Source organism: Mycteria americana, chromosome 7 (genome assembly GCF_035582795.1).
Source record: "Mycteria americana isolate JAX WOST 10 ecotype Jacksonville Zoo and Gardens chromosome 7, USCA_MyAme_1.0, whole genome shotgun sequence".
Lineage (NCBI taxonomy): Eukaryota > Metazoa > Chordata > Aves > Ciconiiformes > Ciconiidae > Mycteria > Mycteria americana.
Window position 1 is genome coordinate 46,326,618 of NC_134371.1, and position 24,125 is coordinate 46,350,742.

Consider the following 24,125-nt stretch of genomic DNA (forward strand, 5'->3'; position numbering starts at 1 on the left):
AAAGCTGATTTCTCCTGCAAACAAATTATCCAAGAATCCTCCAAGATCCGCGCAGAAATATGAGGGATCTCTGTCATCGTCTTCTGAGATGTAGCACTGCTGCTAAACGCTTCTCTCCGTGTCCAGGGGTTGCTCTAGGGGCTGCAACACCTCCTGGGACACCCTGGGCATGTGTAGGCTCACAGGGCAGGGTCTGCCACCAAGACCAGCGTTCCCTTGTAGACTGCCATTACTAGCTCGAGCAAGGAGGTTTATCGCCCTGGTCTTCAGCAGCAGCCCACCCTTTGCTATAGCTGCACCGCCAATGTTAGCACATATTTCTCTGCAAAATGCTGTGGATCTGATCCCTGGTTAAGAGGGATATTTTTGAATTCCAAAGGTGTTTCCAATTTATGATGTATTTCATCATTGTAAAAGTAAACATGTTCTGCTCTTCCTGCAAGGCTTTATACAGCTCATAATTATAAACAAACCAATTACTAATCCAGAGTGAAAGCAGTGACAGCAAAGGCTTGCTCAGCATCGCTCTTACATCTACTTTCTGAGGCCTTGGACATTGGCTACGATGACAGCCAAAAAAAACGTGGCTGGCTTACGTGACAGGAGTTCAGAGAAGCTCATATAAGGTGGTGTCATTAAAAAAAAAAAAAGCGTTAAAACAGGTCATTGCAGGTGCTGTTCATCTCTAATTAATTTGTGAAATACATTTTTTTTTTTTTTGTCAGCTCCTGTAAATCTTCTTTTGGGGTATCAGAAGGAACTGGCTTGGCAGGAGGAGGATGCTGATGGTTGTATTAGCATAGGTGCAACGACCTTGAGGATGGGAACTGACAAAAAAACCTGAGGCTAAGGTTAAATTCAGTGGGGCCCTGTTGCTGTCTGATTTTTGTTTCTGACCTTATGCACAATTTTATCATTCCAAACCCATCGCTTACCAGTACGAGGCCCTTGGCAAGATACAATCACCAGAATGACATTTACTCCAAATTCTTAGTCAGATTATTATTGATCGGGAGAGTTGAACGCTGCCTGTAAAAAGGCTGTGCCTGCTTTCTCTGCACTCCTGCAATGTATTTACTGTCTCGGAGACCGTGCCTAGGAAAAGCAGCACGATGAGAGGGCCATCATAAACCAATCCAGATTTCGGCACACGCTCCTCCCATCCTACTGCTGAACTCCTTAAGACTTCAAAAGGATTTCAAAAACATTTCGCCTGTACCCATCTAAGGTCCACAACTGAGGTCTGTACCATTTTAAAAGAGACTGTTGCCCAAAAAAGGGTAGCAGAAGCGTAAGTTAGAACGAACCCATCAGCTCGGGTGGCTTCTCAAGCTGCAGAGCCCGTAAGGCGTGATGAGACAGGCATCCAGCCAGGAGGAAGGCAGGCTCTTGTGTTCTTTGGAGCAACTCCCCGTTTCTCTCTTCAGTCTTCCTTTTCTCCACCATTTTCAAGAGCCTCCATTTCAGCGAGGCTGGAGAGAGGGGATGGCCCCAGTGAGGGCTGCAAGGACAGCACAAGTGGCAGATGTACGGGAGCCACCTTCTCCACGGGGGCTGCACCATCCCATTCAATGCACATACACCACTTTACACTACGGAAGGAGGGGAAACAAAACAAACAAAACCCCTGCGAATTTCAGACATCAACCATTTGTCCATTGTTTAACATTTAAAAATGACACACTCCCTATTACAGCTTAAAAATTCACAAAATGTTATGCTGAAAACCTCATCTTTTCTGATTAACAAAAAAAGGAAACTGTTGAACTCTTGTTCGCAGACTTGCTTTTAAACCTATAAAACATGAAGTTCATAAACGATGATGCTTAGCTAATGTTAAGTGCTGCAACCGATGATGGTGCAATTATGGAGAACTATGGGAAGATTATTCAATAATAGTCTTCTGTCCTTTTTAATTATTTACAAATAAGCCATGAGATGCATAAAGCTAAAATAATATATTTTACTATGCAAACCCCGATATGCATTCTATATCTGTATTCTAGCTGGCGCTTTCCTGCTAGAAGGTCTAAAATACGCTTTTGGTGCATTCTTGCATGCCCCAAAATTGCCAAAACTGTACCCAAGGAAAAAAATGTATCCCATTAACCAAACCTTGTCCCGTCACTAGCGATAATCAGCCTTGCACTGAAGCTCACGGGGGTGAAGTAATCCAAGACCAAGCACCAGTATAATGCATAAAGAAGATTTTGTAACTGAAAAAGGTTGGAAATAAATGAACTTTAGTGAAATTGCTTCTGACAAGAAAAAGATGAAAAGATAAAGGCATGCTGTGAATTTTGCTTTTACTTAAGATGGTTTTAAAGTTTCCATTTGAGAGTTTCAGACTGGTATGGTACAGAGGGTAATATGTACTACTAAGGAAGCAGTATTTGGGCATGATCCATTGCTGTCAGTAGAAGTCCTTCTGTTGACTTATACAGGGCACATTAATTTCAATGGAAGATCATATTTTAAGTCCTGTTTATGGAAAGTCAAACACTGACTCTTAGGCATGAAATACACATTATGATTCACCTCTACTTGCTTTTTAGTTATTGAAGGATACCTTTTTTAAAAATCAAAGCCAGTGCTTCAGATAACAAAAAGGTTGTATGTTCTTAACCTTTTATTTTCAAAAGCTTCTCTCATTTCTATTTCAGGAAAAAGGGGACTCCAGGTTCAAAGTGCTGGCAAAAATTTACCCCAAAATTTTAGTGAGGAAAGCTACAATGCTTGAAGCCCTTAAACCCGTTAAACCCATTACTTAAAGTTTCTGGAAGTCTGAGCAAACTCTTGCAAAGCGAGACACCTTGCTAGGATATTTCTGCAGGCTATCCCTACAGTATTCACACTGCTTGGCAGATCCATATGGTCAAGGAAGCCAAGAAGCATGTCAGAGTCTGGAAGGCTGTGATAAAAATAGATGGGGAAAATAGCACATGTAGAAAAAGTTGTTTTAGTAGTCAGAAAATTACATTCTGTACCTTTTTTTTCCTGTAGCTATGTACTTTGTTGTTTTTAAAAGATTAGGACTTTTGTGTAGTTGTTTGCTATTACTTTTTTTTTTACCCCCCCCCCCCCCCCGCCCCCATTTGCAAATGTCACCCACAAGCAGCTCTGTTTCTAGTTTTCACTGGAGGAAAACGCCTTATGAGCAGGTATAGATGGTAAAAATCAAATTGATGAGTAAAAATGATGGCTCCTGACAGTTTTGCAGGTAAAAATCTAAAATGCACCAGGATGCTGGAAAAACACAGTACGTACATGTAAGAAAATGCTCCTCTCATCATAATGGTGTCCTCTTTTAAAGGTTTTACAACTACTTAGCTATAAAAATTCTCTCTGGGCTGAAGCCTGACATAATGTATCTCTGGTATAGTACAATTTATTGCTTGTAATAAATACAATTAAAATTCATTTGCGCCCTTTTCTTTCCTCTCCTTTTTTATTCCTAAATTCCATATAAACAATCTGCCTAAAGAACTAGAAGATAATAAAACCATTTTACAGAAAATACTGTACAGCAAACGTCAAAGCTACATGAAATCACTTACACGCGTTGCCAAACCAGCTCAATGCCAAGGATTTTCATGTCCCTAGCTGTATTTGTACTTGTAGATCAAGACGGTGTCACTGCAAGTGACCTGTGAAAATCTAAACTTCTATACCTAAAACGTGTATCAATAGCCGTTGCTTCTACAAGTAAATCAGGTACAGAACTACTTCCTCCTTTTCAGCTAGTGAGATTAGCGTCCCGCTGTCCACAGGGACGTGCATCTCGTCAGTCAATGACTTTAATAGTATCTGGGATTATTTTTGACTTTTCAGATCCGGCTAGTACTTATAGGCCTTGAAAAAAGTCAGGAAATATTTGGTTTAACAGATCTCTTACCTGGTTTTAGCTACTCTTAAGTAGGTACATGGGGGTTTTTACGTATCGGAAGTTGCAGCTTTGGCAAAACAGTATCACTATTGTTTTTTGGTTTGGTTTTTTTTTTTTTTTTTTAAAAAAAGGTAGCAGTGGTACTCATACTAAAATTCAGCAGCTCCCACAAATTCAGCCCTTTCTAAACTTTGTGGATAAAAACAAATGACAGGTTTTCATCCTTGCGTAAGGAGATGGGTAATTTCCATGCTTTTTCAACAGGGACTGCTAATGCTTGTCTGGATTTCTCCTACTCTGCTCCACAGCATAGGGATGAGAGAGCCTGGTTATCGTCTCAGTCTGTACGTTTATTTTTTCTTGAATGCTCCGGCAGAATACTCTGGGCTTAAATGTTTGCATGGGGCGACTTGGGCTGTATATGAGACTGGCTGCTTTATAAGTAACATAAATGTCTAAATGTTAAAATCATTCTTTGGGAGTCAACTTACTGACTTCTGCCTTCTCAAAGGACTGCAGGGGAGCCCACTAACCAGAACGGTCATCCTGACGTACGCAGGGTTTGCAGAACTCTCGGCCAAGTTCACTTGGCTTTATTTCAAATAAGATGCTTACAAATGGAAATTTTAATATATGGAAATGCCTCAGGAACCTGCATTTGGTTTCCAGTGAGTCTTAGCTGTTACAAAGTACAAGCCCTGCAAGAAAGAAATGTGAAACTCTGGGGTTTAGAGACATATAGGTACTAAATGAAGAAGGAAAAATGTGTTTGTCCAGATAATTTGGACCTGAGCAGCATAAAACTAGCTCTGCTCAGTTCTGCCAAGTAAATCCAAAATTCGCACTCTGAGACTTGTCCATCACAGCGGGAGGAAATATAATATCGCACTCCTTGTACGCTGTCCTCAAAATGAGACAGCAGCCTGGAAAGCCTAATGCTGCACAGCTCACTGGGGACCGTGGGGCATCGCGCCCGTGACCGAAACATGCGAAAGCAAACCGGCTGCTCCCCGTGAGGGGGGCGATCCTGCACCACCGCTCCTCCAGGCTGACTGCCTGACACCAGCAGGTTAGAAAGCAAAGGGTGCTCTGCTGAAAGGTGGATTTGCCCCGCCGGAAAAACAATCTCAGTTCAGGGTTTCTGGCAGAGAAGGAGCAGGGCCACCCGCTGCCAGAGGCCCTCAGCCCAGGAGGGTGGGGGGCCATGTGCTGTCCTACCCCAGAGGAGGAGCGCCAGCTGGAACGCTGCTTTCCTGCACTGTCCCTCTGTGCCCCAGCAAATCCTGTTAGAAGAGTCTCCCCGCAGTGAGCCGCAGGCTCGAGATCACCTCTGCCTCACCAGAAGAGGTACGAATTACAATACGTTGCTAGTAAAGATTTTATTTATAAAGTAGTATCGTTTTATTGCAGAAGGCGGCACTAAAGGTGCTGCTGAGGGGACGTTTCTGGTCCAGCCGCACTGACGGCAAGCCATTCAGATTCCCCTGTGGATGTCAGAGAATCCATTTTACAGTGGAAGCCATTTATTTCTTTATAAAATTGCTGTTTCCACACCCAAACAAGACTGAATGCCCAAGTTCCCGCAGAGTGCTTGGGCAGCTCCCCCCAGATACCCGCCTCGGCCGGTGAGGGAAGGGGCTTTGGGGGCCCGGGGTGCTGAGGGCAGCAGGGGGGACACCAGCTCAGGTTATTTGTGAGACCCTCGTCCACAGAGCCACAATCGCCCCCAGCGATCCCTTGCTTTCTAAGATCAGTTATTATTACAATAAATTGATCATTGTGTTAGCTACAGATGTCTAATATTTCCAGCTAACTTCAGGGGAAAAAAACAAAACAGGAGAGCAAGTACTAGATGGAATAAAGGCAGTGTTAAAAGCAGCAGTTAAACAGTTTCTATGAAGTGTATTTACAAAATATCCATCTTGTTAAAAGGATGCACTTTTACACATAGTAGTGCTATGTGCCTTAAATCTCGGCAACTGAAAATAAGTAGAAGCCCTTGACTTTGTTTAGGAACCTGGTTTTACCCCCAAATATTTTTAACAACTTAAGTACTTTGTGGGTGTGCTTTTGCTTTGTTTAAGATTTGAAAACATTCCAGTACCCAAAGTGTAACTGAGGAGAAAAAAAAAGCAACTGGATAGTGTTTTGCTAATGATTTACGGGGGATCTTGATGTGTGATAATGAATAAAATGCAAATCTGTTTTACTGGCAATCCTCGGTTTCGATTTATGAGAAATTATTAATTTTTAGATTGCTTCCAGTTGGAAGAAAACAGAGATTTTACCAAACCATTTTTTTATTCCTGCTGTCATTAAGTATATCCATTTTTTTTCTCTTTTATGAAACCAAGAACTCCTTTCCCAAGAGGTCCGAGGAACAAGGCGCCTTTGAAGTGTCTGCGGGCAGGCTGCTACCAAAGGCACAGGTAGGCTGTCGCCTCCGCACTGACGAGCGGGAGGGAGCCGGGGGGGACGGAAGGAGCAAAGGGCACGGTGTGTGCTTCTCGCTTTTCTCTCGTCCTGCTAGCTGCTCTGGTTTCAGGCTGGAACGTAAGGACCAAAGTGGTGCTTTGATGGGAAAAGCCATGTCAGTGGGGTGGAGAGGTGTCCTGCCCTACGCAGGAGAGGAGAAGGGACGGAGGGGCTGTAGCTCACCATATAGGTCTTGCAGTACTAGAAATGAAATGAAATATCCAGTAACTTAAGAGGAAACACCAAAATAAAAACTCCGCTCCCTGAAGGATGAGGTTCTTTCCAACAATGACAAAGCAACACTTGTATTAATTAAATGTGCTCAAAAGAGTTCAGAATAGATGAATGCAGGTATTGTAAATAAAGCCTGCAATAACTTTGAGCTGTACATACTTATAAAGCGTACAACAACTTTGAGCTGTACATACTTTTAAAGCATACAACTACAAAAATTCACATTAAACAAGACAGTAGCAATAGCCTCATCTTTAACTCCCTGTTCTCATTCTACCCCATGCTACCTAGTAAGACTGCAGAGATGGAACTAAAAGGAAAGATTGTATGTCCTTATTCAGCCCCTAAAAGAAAAAAGCTTTTTTCTTATCAGCATCTCTTAACGGTATTGTTCAACACTGTTTTAAAATGTCTTACCCAACAATGCATGTATGCGTGCCAAAATGCTTCAAAAAATACTTTTTTATTTCACATTTTGATTTATACGTTACTCAGAAGAATATCTGTTCATTTAATTATTTCAGTAAACATAATAATGGTATCACTAACTATACTATGGAGTATTTTCCCTTTTTTAAGGCATATGAGCCTACTTGTAATTAAAGGAATGCTATATTAATGACACTGAAAGTCTCAGAGGGAAAAATTTAATGTCCACCTCATAATATTATGCCAGAATTACATGCACAGAAGACTTTTTAATAATCTTTGTTTCTTAATTTAGTTTTGATTGGCTATGAAATACAGAGTAGCACTCAAGGGCTCAAATTTCTACTGTCATCAGCATTTCTGCTCTACAAATTGTACAAACACACAAGACTCCTGTCTGTAGGCTTCTTTGCAAGCTTCTGCTTAACCTATGAAGAAAATTAGCTGCAGGCAACGATAATTACCGATGATTTCATCATTTTTTAGCCACTGGGATGTGGGATGGTGTTATGACAGCTAGGTCTAAACATAAGTAGAAAACTGTATTTTTATGTTGCCACTTAAGCTGCAAACAGGTTGGTAACGTAAATTCGTCTCCAGTTTGCAAATTACAGCAGTAGCCACTAGGAGTCTCCTGGTTAAGTTCCCGAGGAGCTCGCAGACTAATCCCGGCTAAGGTTTGAATGCAAACCCCCTGCTGAAGGCTGGATTTCAGCACAGGGGCCAGTCCCTGCCAGGGGCAGGTGCGGCTCTGGGGCGAAGGGACCCCCGAGCCGTGAGCGGCACCGCGGCGGCTCCCAGTGCTCATACCGGGGGCACAGATGGCAAACGCTCCAGAAATACAGATGTCAGAACCCACCTATGCAGTGTTCTTGTAGGGGAAAAGATGGTGACCGTCATGAAAAGTCAGATTTGTTTCTTTTTATAACTGGACGGAGTGTTGTGGAACTGTAACAAGCACTTACAAAGAAGGAAGTAGAAGATTTCACCAACTGTTAGTTACTCCCGGGGATTTAAAGCAGATTTGTTTTGTAAACTGAAATGCTGCGGGCCACAAGAACTAGCATCCCCAGGTACTTAAAAATTTGCTTACAGTATCTCTGCAAAGTGAATCCTGCAGTTCTGAAAATGTGAAGTAGCGTCTTTCTCTTCTCCTTCCCCCTCCCTCTCCTCCCAGGCCAACTAAGCATAAACGTATGGTGCCAGACACACTTACCAATGCCAAATGCTCAAAGTTCATGAATTACAGACCCACGGGAATGGTCACGCTGGCTCAAACACCGTGACTGTCCAGTCCAACTCTGTGACTGACAAAGGACTGCCAAATTTCCTCGAAGGAATGCTTCAGAAAGCAGATGTGCATCATCTGCCAGCATGCCTGCCTCACTCTAAGCAGCTAGAGATTGCTTTAAAATGTACAGGGAAGCCAGAGGTGACCAGTCAACCCCCTCCGCAGGAGGCTGGTTATCCCACAGGTGGGAGAAATACTACCTGTTGGGGAAGGATGCTGTCACATCCTCCTTACAGACACAAGCAACTCCACGGCCAGAAATTGAGCGTTCACTGCTCTAAGCCATTCATTTGTTTATATGTTTCTTTCATGCATCTCTCCTCTCAAGCAAAATCACTTCCCAAGCCCTAAAAATCCCGAGCGACTTTCAAAATGATGAGATTTTAAACAAATAATAATTTGGAGGGCTATTTATTTGGCTTCTGCTTTTTGAGCTTCTCAGTTTCATTTTCAAACTTTTCTCTGCAACCAGAAGGACTAAGAAAATAAAGATGATGTTTTAAATGAAAGCTGAGAATCTCACATAATCATAGGACTCCAGGGGTTTGAGGTTTCAGAATAATCTCACGAGTTGTCAATACCGAATTGTCGCCAGAAACTATAACGTTATTCTCAGAATAGATTGCATAAAAGCAATTGTGGGATAGTTTTCCTGCTGAATGTTCCCTGTAATACCTACGGATGCTGTCCTGGAGGGACAACCCAAAGGTACTTTCAAGTGGTGAGCTGCCACGTGCTGGGTTTAGCTACCAACTAGAGGAGCGTTGCATTTTGCAACAAATCTGCATGTGCAAAACCTCGTTATTCGGTCTGTCAACTAAACAAGCTCACAGAGTAAAAATTCATAACGGACTCGTAAGAACATTTAATTCCATGGGGAATATGCAGAAATAAGTAGGAGGCAACTTTTACCATTAACTGCCCATCTCCTCTGTATTGTATGCTTGCGTGCATTGCAATGCACGATTGCGTTGTGTGTTATTGCAGACTATTATCATCTCCCTCTCTCAGACTGCCTCAGATTTTACCATAATCTCCCAGCAGGACTTGGGTGAACCTCTCAGTCTGGTTGTGTTGCACGGATATAATCTATACTACACTGATAGCTGACACAGACTCAACAGCTAGTACCTTAGTCCGTATAGTCCGTGGTGAACAGAAAATTAAGCCTGATCAGAGAACTGATACGGAAACAAAACGGGAAGCTGCTTCAACCTCTTCCTCTTCCTGCAAAAGCAGGCGTGGCTGTCTGGTACCCTTGCTTACTGTTAGGATATCTGAAAGGACCCTGATCTCCTCCAAGGAATTACCAGAAGGCAGTTGAGCGTTAACCTGATTTCAGTAACAAAACACTGGTACACAGGTTTAGCACGCAAATATCCAAAAACTCACAACAATAAAGCCAAGCATTTATATAAGTCAATTAGGCACTTCACTGTGCTGAAAAGAAACCTTTGGATCTCTGTCATTTCACATCTGGGATTTTTTAGGGCAAGAACATGCCTAACAGGGATGCACTCTTTTCCACTGCCCACCTTCTCCAAGTGTGACAGTGCTATCTTCTTAACTTGTTTTCTAAAACTAAAAATGAACACAAAAATAAAAGATCTCCTCATTGGGAAACGCCAAAGGCTCAGCCCTACAACTATCTAAAAGCTCATTTTGAAGGAAATGTGTAATTTCTACATGTAGCTATAGTACAGATAGACATGAAGCATTTTTAGGGATGAGAGTGCTCTGCTGCTGTGCAGTGCCTTGGGACTGTCAAATATTTCTGTAACTTTCCTAATGTTTCAAGTAAGTCAAGCAATTACCAATGCATATGTGAATATAGTGTATATGTACAGTATACATCTATACTGAAAGCAAATACAACAGTTTATCACGGAGGAGTCGGTCACTCTATAGTCACATCACTAAATACGCTATCCTGTTGTGCGTGCTCTCTCTCCCTCTCCCCAGTTCTTCCTCTTTCTTTACTCCTCGTGTCAGGATTCTGGTGACCTTCTGCATCTCAAGGGCTTAAGCAGCAAGGGAGCTACACCTGTCACCTCAGGTAACTCCTGAGCACACCTTCATCCCCCATCACAGCATCAAGGACCTTGCTATGTCAAACATTTTCAGGAGTTCTGGCACCATTTTTAATACTTAATCAACATGTCTGTCTTTTTTTTAAAAATCATTATTCTAACTAGAGACTGGACTGATTACCAAGTCATTCAGAAACTTTAAAAATTACTTAAGACAGGAACTGCTGCAATGTTTATTTGCACTAAAGGAAGAATCAAGTTTTGCTGGGCAGTTTCTTTTGCGTTAAAAGAACAACTTTTCTTACTCACTACATGATGAGTTAGAAAACGTTACTGATTGAGGGCTAAATCACAGCTATTGCTATTCTGAGGGAGAAAATACATTTCAAGACAAAGAAAAAAGAAAAAGACCATATTACGCGGGGCATGTTGCTTTTATTTGTTTTTAAACAGTGGCTGCTTGAAGCTGCTCAGAGGTTTAGAGCGTCAAAGTCATGTCAGTAGAGATGGATTAGTGGGCAGAGAGCAAGTGGTGCAGTCAAAGGTTCACAGTGAATGTAATTTATTCACGTAGCTCTGCAATTTATCACGTGGCTATTACCATAATGTGTGTGGGAAGCAGCTGCATGCATGCACATAATGCCCTAAATGTATGTGTGGTTGGACCTGAACTCCTTACAGAACAGTAGTGGTTGAAAACGATACCATAAGGCATTTAAAAGCAAATTTCCTTCCTGTGGGGATGCTGTCACACAGCGATGATGATTCGTACACAGACAAATAAATATCTTGTAGACTTTCCTCAGTTTTGATAACCTCACTTACCAGAACTCATTGGTTTTTCAAATCTAAATTATGTAGGTAATGTGATGTACGTTTCCAGTGCTTTATTAATAGATGTAAGTACATATGTTTTGCATCTCAAACTCACATTTCCTAGTGAAGGCATACTGTATTTTCCAGAAATATTCAGTGGCAAGGAAAATGAATTCTCCATGTTTTTGAGGAGAAATAAGTTACCTACACGTTGAAGATTTCCTTTAACTCAAATGACCTCTTACAGCACAATCTATCTACCAAACACTTAGGAGCAGGACAGCTGTAAAAGGTTGAGATATATATATATATATATATATCTCTCGTCTGCCTGGTTTCTCATACCTGTACAATTATTCACCAAGCCCCACATTTCCAAAACTAGTCTCTAATTTTAGGAGCATCTAAATTAAGGAGCTTGTCTTTGGTCTCTCTTAGTTGGCTTGAATGCCTACAGTTTCAGTTAAAGAAGCAAGCTGTCAGTAGTTGGTGGAGCTGGCCTCGGCCTGAAGGTGTTGCTTGCTGCACTGCCCATACACACAGGTATGGACCTGCTGGTATACACCTGCTGTGGGCAGTAGCAAGGCTCCAGCAATGCTGCCCGTGGCTGCATGGGCTTGCCAGAAAAACTCCACCAGCCCAGCTCCCACCACCACTTTTTAAGCTTCTGCCATTTGAGTTTCTAACAATGGTCTCATCTTTGGAAATGATGATGAATTATACCATGCTATGATGCTTTCAGGTGATCATATTGGAACCAATTCACTCAAGTCTTTTGTGATCCAGGCAAACGCACCCCAGTTATGGGTTAGCGTGCTAGGAGTTTTATGCTGCTTTCTTTTAAGTTATTAACAGTTGAACTAGAGAGACATCGAACTCGGACAAAGTCAAGTTAGGTCCCCATAAGTAGAACATCTCATTGCCCAGCTTAATGTACTGCTCAGCATTTTGTTCAGCAGAACTGTTCACATTCGGAATATGATGCAGATTTTCTTGGATAATTATATGTGTGCTATAGGGCTTCCATTTTGAAGCCATCTATCACAAATATATACCCACTAATCATGCAAAATTAAAAGCTTGCCTTACCATTGCACAGAAAGTCTCAGGAGGATCTCCACACGTTATGTCTGGGGGATCCAGAGTCACTTTTACATATTTGATCATGTCTCTGGCTTCCGGCTGGCAGGCCATGTAATCCCATACTTTTCCTTCTTCTGTGTAAATCTGAGTCTTACACACGTCATAGTGTCCCCACACGGAAGGGTAGTGCTGCATCACGGAGGATACGGTAACCCAGAGGGCGTGAAGTGACAGGAATCTTGACAAATACATTTCTAAATCCTTTTATGTCACCTTTGTAAGGATGCTCAGTACTGGTGTACGTGCAGTCTATAGATTATACATATATGTACATATACATGTATATATTTTATAAAATAGGTTCCAACTCAAACATGAAGCATTAGGATAGGGTGTTTGTTTCACTAAGTTGAAGACTTTGGTAGAAGCCACCCAGACCCCGATGACAGCCTTTCATAGCAACGCTGAACTTGTCCTTTGTCTTATAACTTATCTGTCGGGGCTTCTTGTGAAAGATGTCCAATAGCAGATAATAATTTGTGAAGTTGCAAGTCTTCGGCTACACTGTCGATAACCCTGAGTGATCCTCTGTGTTCAGGGCTCACAGGGGATGCCCAGATGCACTGATAAATCGGTATCCGAAGCAAAAGGATGAGTGTGTACAGGCTGGTGTCTGTTTCCCATCAATCATTCTTTTCTTCTGGCACCAGCACCCTTTTAGAAACAATAAGAGTTAGAGTTATTGTCCAAGAATCAATGCATTACAAAATATATGATATGTTGACATTTTGGAAGTTTGATGCAATATAAAGCAAATTGGTATAATATGGATAACCTTTACTGTGGGTGCTGTGCTAGAATGAACAAACTACCAAAATCATTCACAGTGAAAAGTATTTTGACGTGAAGGATTTAACTCTTCTCTACCAAAGACAGATTTGTAATGTTCCAGGTGAGTTACAGGTTTCTGCCTCCAAAACTGTATTTTCACCCTAGCAAAACCAGAGAGCAAACTACTGAACTCAACCATTGCCCAGATTGTGCAGGCAGGCAGGGGAGCAGGCAGCAGCAGGAAGGCTCTTTTATTAAAGTGACACAGAGATGGGTATTGGGGCTACCAGGTGCTGATAGTCTCTTGGCAAGAGGAACCTCAGGGAGCTCCAAAAGCCTTACACATTTTACTTTTTTTTGTTTTGTTTTGGAAGAATAACAAAGATATTGCAAGCACACTTCTGTTTCCTTGAAATTTCTCATTAGCATTGGAAGAGCTTTGCTCCTTTTTTTTTTCTTTGAACTGTGATTTACTGATCACACTGATAAACTACTGATAAAGGTAATGGTTCATTTAGCTTACTATACGGATGCTTTCCCCCTCTGTTATGGCAGTCTTATTTTCCTAGGTTTGGGGGTGGGGGTACCTGTGTACTCAGCATTTATTTCATAGCAGATATATCCCCTTTCCTCTCTTCAGAAAGTAATTAGAAATTCCCTCAGTTTGTATCACCTCAGTCCTCTTATTACAGGTATATAATCCTAGGATGTTATTACAAAGACTTAAAACATACATTTGCTAAAAAACACAGGTAAAAATACAAATTATGTACGAGGGAAACTGCAAAGACGGAGTAAGTTCCCTAAACACACGGACAAGGGAAACCAGGGCTCGGAACTCCAACTCCTTTCTCTCAGCCTGCGCCTGGCGTCAGCCCGAGCCAGCCAAGGACGGGAGCCTGGGTGCTGGGCTCTCTGCAGGAGGAGGATCTCAGCCAGCCGCTGCCGCACCTCTGCACTCTTTTTGTCTGGATGCTAAAATCTAAGCAAACCCGCCAGACAGATGTTAAGAAACAACTGTAAGTCACCACTTTCTGCAGCTCGCTTTGCGTGTTCCCAGGTTTAAATTATGCCCCGTGTCATGAACCCTCCTATACCCCCAAACCACAGGAAGTGGTATGTGACCTGGTGAGCTCCTTAGCATGTCACTTTGGTAATATGCGTTTCAAAACTTATCTTCAAAGCTATTCGCAAACGGCCTCCCTATATTTAAATAATGCTTCATCTTAAACTGAGCTAAACTACAGACACTATGAAATGCCAACAGATGGTTGAATTGTGTTTCCATAGCAAAGTAATTTACAATAATTGCCGTATGGACGTAAATGCAATTTTCCATTATATTCATTTTATCAAGTGTTACCATACAACTCTCATATATTTTATCAGAATATTCAGAGAATATCTGCATTTTCATGCAATAACAATTCTCAATTAGTTCAAATATATTTAAGCTTCAAATCTGAATTTGACACAAAAGCAGAACAATCTAAGACCAAATTAAAATTAAATCTTTTTAAGAAGCACACTGTGTAGTACCACCGCTTTTTTAGCGACCTTACATTCTTTTTTGTTTTCAGTGGGAATGTTTACTTATTATCTTGGAATTCAGTAATTCAGAGAACACTTTCCATGTCATTCTAAAGACACCTCACACACTTTCCCTCTAGTCCTTTCCAATGTACTTTACTATTTTGCAGGGAAAAAAGCACCCCCAAAACCTCATAGCTTGGAACAGTCATTATACAAAAGGGAAACAACTGCTCTGCTAAAAAAGGAGTCAAATTATTTTAAATTTGTGACAAATCAAAACGTACTCTGTATTAGAGAAGGCTTCCTCATAGCTGGAATAAACAGTAGGTGAATATCATGTTTCTGTGTAGAAATAAGAAGTTACCGAATTTAATTATCCTTAGACTACAAGCCTGTATATTCAGGCAAAAATAGATTTTTCTTTAGTATTTTCCTTGCTAGCTCTTCAGTTACCTGCCACCTTTTACAACTGCTGAGACTCAGACCCACTAATAAACAGGACTGGGTAGGACTAAAATAATGTGAAGCAAGCCACAACCTTAACATACTGTGCTAAAATACTTCCCATATAACGAATTCTCATTAAAGTAAGCCAGAATCATAATGATGGTCGTTACACAGAATTATAGACTATAACATCGATCGAATTTAGTGCACTGACAAGGAAAAAGTGCAGAGGAGTGCAAGACATCTGAGCATTAGGCAGCTGTAGCAGTGTACGACAGACATTCCTGACAAGAAGCAGCCAATTATAGCTTAAATTTCTGGCATATAACTAGTTCTGATTAATAGTTTTCCATTACATTACAGACATATTATTAATGTATTAAAAATGTCGAGCTTTGGCAAGAACTAATACAGCATGGCTCAGTTAGTCTGCAATATCTTCTTTTAATGAGCTTCCATTGATACAGAGAAAGATATTGACCAAAGCACATTAAGGATCATGCGCTGAGTGCTGCTGGGGTTTTTCTGAGGGAGCTATACGATTTGTCTTGCTTATATTTATTCCTGCAGAGTCACTCACGATAGGCATTCTACATTTCAGTGCTCTATTACTAAGGACATATCTATTTGAATTATTCTCTAAAAAAAGAAACGTTTAGAATAACATTTCTGAAGTTTACAGCTGTAGCAGTCACATAGCGCTAAGCCTCTAGCTGTGGGCAACACAAAGCAATGGTTTTTTTGTCCCCAGTAATGCCTGTGCATTTGACCTTACAAAAAAAGCAATCAAACAAATCAGGAATAACCAACGCCTGGTGCCCCGATCCACTGCACCCCGTGGTGCTCTGCTAGTCGCACGCCCTGGGTGTTGGGGGCCTATGGGGCTGGCAAAGAGGGAGCAGTGTCCTTACTGACTGAGGGCGAGGGAACGGCAAACTGCTGGAAGGACATTAGCTAATGTATGCAAAGCCTCCAGAGCACGCTGCTGCTGGAGATCGCCTTTGTGGGGCAACAGCGGTATGAACTGCAGGACGTTTTGGGCCTTGAACGCTCCCATATGGCATAGCCTCTGCAATATGGAAAACACCGGGAGGCACCCGGGAGGCAACGGTGCTGAAGGCCACTTCTGCTGTCTCCGCCTTCCCCCAGAGCACCGCTCCGTCTGCGAAGTGATGGGCGTTCATGCCACGGTGAGTACGTTATAGCCCTTTGAGAACAACGGCACGCAGCTGACCCCCAGACTAAAATCAGCTGTGAAGGTGGCTCTGAGCACACGCACCCCTTTCCAGGTGGGTAAGTCACACCTCACCCGGCATTTTAATTCTGCAGCCTGAGCAGATACCCCCTTCACAAACCAGGTAAAATGCATCTCGGCAGAATCGGTGCCAGTGAAGAACTTCAGATCTCGTCAGGGTTTGTTAGCAAACACTCCTCCTCTGCCTCCTTCCCTCCCCGTGAAAATCCACCCCCTCCCCCAAATAACTCCCTCCGCACAAACCGTGTCGGCTGGACGCCCTGCACGAGCTCCCTGCCGGGAAGTCGCTGTGCAAACCGCACAGGTGGGCTCCTGGCCTCCCTCTCTGGCAAACAGGAGGTGCGCGAAGGAGGTAATAAGATAACAAGCGATCGCCTCTCACACAGACCCTGCGTTTGATAAAGTGTACGCCGCCACCGTGCACGAGTAAGAACAGGAGCCAAACCCAGTTATTACAACGCGCGGCAGCCCGAGGAGAACTGGTTAAAATCATGAAGCAAGGCAAGGAGTGCGGGCTGTCACCTCCCAACACCCGCACCTGCAGAACAGTTTTTTCCAAAGGAAACATGGTTTAAGTTTGTATCCCTAACAGCTTCAGCAGAGGAATGTATCTAATCAAGCCCAGGTAAAAAGATCTTTTGTGTCCATTCCTGTTATTAATTATTTAAAGCCAGTTTAGAACATGTGAAGTAACGCGTATTACAAAACAGACCTAATCCTCATACCTGCAACTTATATTTAATAAAACCCAAGTGTTTTATACCTTGCTAGACCTAGACAACTTGAGAACCTGGTACATATAACACTCTGATACTTAAAAAAAAAAAAGCCCCAACCTCTTTTATAAATGCAAAATTATTCCTCTATGCAAACAAGGAGGGGCCCTGTATTTAACAATTTAATACACACTTTCCATCACACTTGCATGAAATACAGTATATTCCAAACAATTGCTGTGGTGCCTTTGGACTCAAATGCTGCTCCAAACAAAGTTGAGGTTCTATTTTTATCCAGCTTATTTAACTATTTAGCAGAAAAAGATTTCTTTGCCTCAGGAGGAATTTAAAATGTCAATACCTATTGGCTGAGGAAAATACAGTGTTCTGCTACCAAAAAAATGGGATTCAGCACTATACTTAAAATATTTCTGGTTTTCCCACATCATTCTTCGCTGAGTGACACCTCACACTACCGCTGCCGTTACTTGCCGGTATCATCAGCTGTCAGCATATGGAGTAAAAGCACTTCAGCTATTTAAATTTTAGAGGCTTCGTACATCGCTGCTTTAAGTTTTTCCTCTGGAATCTTTATAATTGTGGCTTATTGCCTTAAATATCTCTGTACCTAGCATCAATCTGTTCTGCAAGTTTTTCCTCCCAGAATTTAAGTTAGCATTTGGGGCGGTTGCAGTTTTTTTGATTGTTATTTTTCACCCTCAATAAGGCAATACGTGCTCCTCAGGCAGTGTGTCCGGGGTACAGGGCTACCAAGCTGTCAAGTCGTGGTGTGAGCTGATGACTTTCTAACTGTAAGTTCTTAGCTTCAAAACGGAATGAAAATGAAAGCCTACTGGACCCTGAATTTGTTCTGTGCTATTGCCGGATTTTACGTACGTAGCTAGAAAGTTGGTGCCGCTTCTTATCAGTGTCACAGGGTTGAGGGTTGATGGCAAAGTCCACGACTCCATGAGAACATCGCCGCTAACTGCTGGAAACTCTCTGGTAAACATCCTTTAAAGCTCCAAACATATGCCAGAAAGCAGCCTTTCTTTTTTTCCAAATATAAAACCAACCCAAAACAAAAACCCCACACACCAAAAAACAAGCTGGGGCAAGTTCTACTGTGGTTTTCTTCCCTTCCACTGGCTGCCCAGGCCACAGCTTCTCATCCTCAACCGCATTGTCCTTAGGCAAGACAGTGATTTATTCCCTCTTTAAAAGCATCTCCACCGTTTGGTTCACTCACTGTCTCTGCTACCATCTCCGCAGAAGTAAGGCTGGCTCCTAGCACATCGGATCCGGAATATCGGAAAGTTGATTGCAGAACAATAAAAGTATATTCAGCAGAGGCCAAAAAGGCACACGCACCAACTTTGCGAGTACAAAAGCACCGCTTTTATCGGGTTTGGCCGATCACCGCCATGTGGGGTTTCTTTAGGGGTTTTGCCTGCGTGTGAACGTCTAGAAAACCGCCTGCAATTTCCGATGCAAGGGAGGGAACCGTTTCCAGGTTGACTACCACTGGCCTGCCCGCTGCTCCGCGGCCGGCGGGGCTGTTCCCTCCACCACCGCCCCCGCCCTCCGTCCAGCGGGACTTTTGATCTTCCTCGCCCCCCCCGCGGGGAAATCCGCGCGGAGGGGCGGGAGCCGCCGCGAGGGACGGGCGCCTCCCCCGGGCTCTCCCCCGGGCTCTCCCCCCGCCTGCGCGCCGCGGCCGCGCCCCTTCGAAGCCCGGCGCGGCCCGGCCCGAGCTCCGCGGAGGAGGCAGCGCGGCGCAGGTACCGCCCCGCCCCGCCCGGCCCCGCCGCGCTCCGCTCCGCGCGGGCGGCAGGGGGCGCGCGGCCCGCGCCGATCCGCCCTCGGTCCGCGGCGTGAGCTTCCGCGGCGGGGCACGGCGGGGGGACAGCGCACACACACCGGCACGGCACAGACCCCCCCACCCCGCTCCGCTCCGCGCCGCGCAGCCCCCCCCGCCCCATCCCGCCCCGGGGAGCGCGGGGCTGCGGGCGGGCGGTACTCACCGCTCGGGCTCGTCCTCGCCTCACCGCGGGGCGGCGCGGAGCCGCCGCGGCGCCGGGACGCGCTGGGGCTCCCTCGGCGGCGGCATGAGGGGCCGCGGGGCGGGCGGGGGGTGCTTCCCCCCGGGAAAGTTGCCGGCGGGGCGCGGGGGCTCGGCGGGGCGCGGGCGGGGGCCGCCGCCGGCCCTAGGCACTTGTCGGCGTCGAAGTTTGGCGGGGCGCGGGCGGCGGGCGGTGCGCGGCGGGGCGGGCGGGCGGGCTGCCGCTCTCCTCCGGCGCTCGGCGGGGCGGCGGGCTGTGCGCGGGCGCGCAGATCATCGCCGCGGGCGCCGCGCAGGTGCTGCCCGCCGGGGCTCCCCGCCCGCCACCGCCGCTCAGGGCGGGGGCGTCCCCGCGCGGGGCGCCGGCGGCCGCGGCATGAGGCGCGGGGCGAGCGGCGGGCGGAGCGCGCCCCTGGCCGGGGCGGCGGCGCGGAGGTCTCCGGCGGCGCGGCCAAACTTCGGGCGGCGGCGGCGGCGCCTCCGCACTTCGGAGCGACCTCCCCGCGACTGCCGGCGAGCGGGGCGGCGGCAGCTACCCCACCTCCGGGCCCGCGCGACGCGCGGCCCTAGCGCCGCCGCCGCGCCCGCCCCCCCGCCGCCGCGCTCCCCGCCCCGCCGCCCCCGCCGAGCGGACCGCCGCTGCGGGGAGGGGGGGGCACCGCCGGCGCCGCCTGCCCCGCGGCGGGGAGAGCCCCCCAGCCCGACAGCGCCGGGTCCGGCGGGGCTGCGGCTGCTCCCTTCCCGCCGGAGCAGCCTTATTTTTCCTTTTTTATTGCGGCTTCAGCCTGGCAACGCGCACACGGAGATCGCCGTAAGTGCTTCTGCTGTCCGAGCCCGGAGCCCGGAGCCCGGAGCCCGGGCGGGCTGACCCGAGCGCCCCGCCGCAGCGGCGCTCGGGCGCGGGGACGCGGCAGCGTCCTGCCCGCCTGGCCGGAGGGTGCCTCCGCAGGGCTGGACGTGCCTGGAAAGCGCTGGTCTTTCCTCTGCCCACAGCACCGAAGTGCCACCGAAACAGAGAGAAAGCGTTATTTGTGCTGTTGTGGTGCTGCTGTGACCGCCCTCCTCGTACCGGTCCTTCTGGGCTCCAGACAGACGCGAAAACTCCGGGCCCCCGTCCTGCTCTGCCTGCCTGGCTCCCTCCTGCACCTGCTCCGCTTCTGTCGCTTAAGTGAGAGACGTACACAGTTCTCTCCTTCAGACTTCTCCAGGCAATAAAACAGTACCTAAACCTAGTAATGATTAGTGAGTCCCGTGTAGGAATTGTGCTTACTCCTGGCAACTCCCTGGTTACTGAATTTGACCGACTCCAGGTGCCAGCTCTGGGCAGTCGGACACTGGCTGTATTGTGAACGCTCAGGAGCTGCGTTTATTGTTTGTTTGCATGTTTTGCATGTTAAGAGGTGTTAAATGTGTTTATGGAGGCAACAGTGCCATTGTATTCAGTTGACAAGATCTGGCAGTTTGCAATGCCAGGACGCAACCAGATGAAATGAGGCGGTGGATTTCTGGTAGAGTAAGAGTAATTTCTTATTCTCCGTTTGGGCTGCGGAATTTGGTAGGTTGTGTAAATAACTGGCAGGAGCCATTAAAAAGGACATTTTACTTCTTTCCCTTATGGCCAGCCACACCAGCAAAGTAAAAAAGACACCTTCTAGTTACTCCCAGCTTTTGTTTCCCTGTGTGGGCAGTGGTGTTGCTTCGCTCTTTCCATTCCTTCTCTGGCATCTCTGTGGCTGTGTTAGTGCAGGTGCCACATACATGGAAAAGCTATTTGTGTGGGAAAGCCAGGAATGATCAAAGAGGTGGGAAAATTCAGCTTCAGGGTTTTTCAGCCTCCAAAGCAGTTCTTGCTCTGTTTGCAGCCTCCTGATGCAGGGAAATTGTCCCTGAGCTGGTACAAAAGGACAGAAGATGAAAATGAGTAATTTTTCCTTTCCACTTGAACTGGAAGTGTGTCAGGCATCGAGGCTTCATAGGGCCTTTTGTAAAGGAGAGGGGCAGAGTTTCACTGCAGTTGGAAGAAATGGGTTGTTTCCCTAATTACAAGACAGATGGATAGCTGTACAGCAAAGCGCAAGACACCGTACACACTGAGCCAAGTCCCTGCAGTGGCGCGTGCGGATGGACCAGCCCTGCCGCCCGTGACAGCTATTGGGGACCTCTGTCTCGGAGGTGTTCCAGGCGTGGTGGCTTTGGCTGGTTGTGGGCAGATCTGGGTCGGCTGTTTGCAGATGCTGCAAGGTGAATGGTCTGAGAGCGCTCGAGGAGGGCTCTCTTGCTTTAGACTTGAATTGGGAGAGGAAGCCTCCTTTCCATGTGTGGAGAGCACAGCTCTTCATGTTACGACAATGCCAGCGGCAGCGGTGTACTTGTGGAGAGCAGAGCCGAGCGTGCTGTACGCACCTGCTCCGCACCTTGTGCTGCTCAGGTAACGTGCCCTAAACCTCACCTACAGGGCTGTGTTGGAAGTTTTCCATCCTCCGCACTAAGTCTTTGGCCTGTCTGCTGAGACCATCACTTGGCTGGTGGGACTGGCTGGCCAAGGAGATTAAAGGCAGGACCAAGTCATTTGATATGTCAAACATCGTTAAGTTCTTCTGCTAATGATATTAGCCTCTTCTGTGTCAAAGCTGGAGCAGCTGGTTCGAGTGCAGTGTCACCAAGTCTGAGATTAGATGTGCCGCACTGGTAAAAATGATTGCCAAAAATCAAATCCAGTCTGAGAATGTGGCCAAACTTCACAGCCAAATTTTAAGCTCATCAGAATAAAGGGATCTGATTTAAATTCTTTGTCAAAGGCTGTTGCAAGGATGGAAAAGCAGATGGAATTCAGCAGCTAGAGGAGACTTGCCTGTGTTGTTTTTGTTCTTGTTAGAGTCATAAACTGGAGTAAAATGGGGAAAGGATGATGCCTTTATAATCAAACTGAAAATACTGCGCAAATGCCTGTATTGAATTTCTGACAGCCCTTTTAGTAGTAAGTAACAATTGTTCACATGTAAATGGACTGGGGAACTTGCTGCCACAGCACCTTAAGACTGGACTTTAGGAGGATTCCAAAGCAGATTTGATATTTAGACAGAAAATAAGATTAACCAAAGTTTGAATGGAATATTTAAAAATGTACAGACTACTGCAAGTCCCACTACCTGCCTTACTGGGTTGGAAATTGGCTAAAATGAAGATTTAGCCAGTCGTTAAATACCAAAAGATGGGAAGTCACAACACTGGGAATGTGTTATCTTGAAAGTGCTTCCAGCAGTATTTCTTATGTCTTCTCAGTAATACCTGGTGTTGGCCTCTAACGGAATCAGGGAAAGGGATTAATTTTTGATTACTGGCCTGAGCACGGGAGCACCTATGCCTGTTAGGATACTCCTTGCTAGAAGGCATAATTTCTACTGGAAGCAGCATAAATTGCTGGTACAGAAGTGGTATTGCTGATTCCAAACTTTTCTGTGAAACACCAGCTGAACTGCGAGTTTTTAACCAAGTCCTAAACCTAATCAAGCTTTGCCTGATTTCAAGCTGTGGTTTGGATATTTAGCGCATCCCCTCATGTGCCATTATGAATCTTTTATTACCTGCTCTAGTCCGAGCTGACCTGTAATGATACAGCAGAATTATTTTATTAATGCATTTCCCCGCAGCAGAGGACCACTGCACTGGGCAGTAGCAGAGTCCCTGGCTCTGCCTGAAGTACCAGGTGTCCCTGGAAATGTGTCCAGAGACATGGGGAGCTGCCCTGCCTGCAACCCAACATTTCAGCGTAGCGGTGTCTGCGGCCTGAAGTGAAATATGCAGATGTGACGTGATGCAGGGGCTGGGGCCTGACCTCAGAACAAAGAGGCTGATCTGGCTGGTTGCTGCCCCACAGCGGGGCCGGTGCCCTGGCAGGGCAGCGGGGAGCAGGCAGCGGGTGCAGCCGTTCAGGGCTGAGCGGCGGCAGGGAAGGTCCCGCTGTGTGGAAAGCGGCTCGGTGCTGCTGTGCATCTCTGTGCTGTGGAGCCGCTGCCTGCTCCGTGTGCTGCTCTGCTCCTCCAGCACACTGTGTACGCTTTTCTGACCTCTTTTGCCACGAGCTGAAGGAGGTTTTGCGGTGCGGAGGCAAGAGCAAGAGGAATGCTAATTTGCCCCTGCCTCCCCCTGCTGAGCTGAGACAGGGGTAGAAATACCCAAGAAACATCGAACTCTCGCAGAGGCAGGGCTCGTCTGTCCACTTTATTGCTGGTTTGCCCACAGTAGTTTGACCTCCTGTAAAGTCAAATGGTTGGCGAGGATTTGAATGTTGATCTGGGCTTGCACCTTTAGTGCCTCCAGCAGCGTCATTTCCAGCAGAATGATTGGAAAACTGTATTGAGATAAATGACAAAATCAAAGGGCTTCTGCCTTTGTGCAGGCAGGGGGACAAATCCTGACTCTGTTCAGCGAAGCAGCAAAAACGCAGACATCCCCAAGCAGCGTTCTGCCGCTGCTTGAGCTTCAACACAGCTCAAGGGCAGGGGACAGGGAGGCTACTGGAAAAAAATGTCGCCCCTTGCTTGGAAACCTCCATCACAGTGCAGTTTGCAAGAGCTTTTCTCTGAGCGGGATGGATGGCAGAACAGAAAAATGCTGGCAGCTACAAGTGCCTTGTCTAGACCAAGGCTTCCATCATAGCGCTCTGCCCAGGGTGGACCCAGCTAGCAGCGCTGGGAAGTTTTAATGGAAAAGGCCGGTGGAGGCTTGCAGCACTCTCAAAAAGCCCTCCAGCCCCTGAGTAAGGTAATCTGTGCGGCCAGCTGGGAGTATGATGTTGCACCGATGCGCGCTACATAAAGAGATATGCGAGTCTGACATCCTACTCCTGCCTCCATTTCCATACAGCTTGATAATGACTTTTTCTCCTTAGAGGGTAAGCAGATCTTTCCCAATCATGTTTCAGGGCTGAGAGCTTCTCTGAACAGGACATCTTGGTCTGAAATCTTGAAATTGGGTATGTATGAAATCTGGGAGAGAGACTGCCTCATCAGCAGAGCTTTTCATTTGACTGGGATT

The 24,125-nt window shown here is 46.0% G+C and overlaps 1 protein-coding gene across 3 annotated transcripts in view; it reads right to left on the reverse strand.

Annotated features, from left to right (window-relative positions):
* The window catches only part of NTNG1 (netrin G1), a 160,130-nt gene extending 140,528 nt beyond the window's left edge, over nucleotides 1-19,602 (reverse strand). For 2 of the 3 annotated variants that reach the window (XM_075508222.1, XM_075508224.1), the window contains exons 1-2: nucleotides 19,051-19,602; nucleotides 12,251-12,958 (exon numbers count right to left, since the gene is read on the reverse strand). In XM_075508222.1, coding sequence (XP_075364337.1) covers nucleotides 12,251-12,496 — 246 coding nt within the window. In that variant the 5' untranslated portion in view covers nucleotides 12,497-12,958; nucleotides 19,051-19,602. Of the gene's footprint in view, nucleotides 1-12,250; nucleotides 12,959-17,923; nucleotides 18,086-19,050 lie in introns of those variants that run through there. The other variant, XM_075508223.1, reaches the window with a different exon arrangement.
* Nucleotides 19,603-24,125: the final 4,523 nt, after the last annotated feature.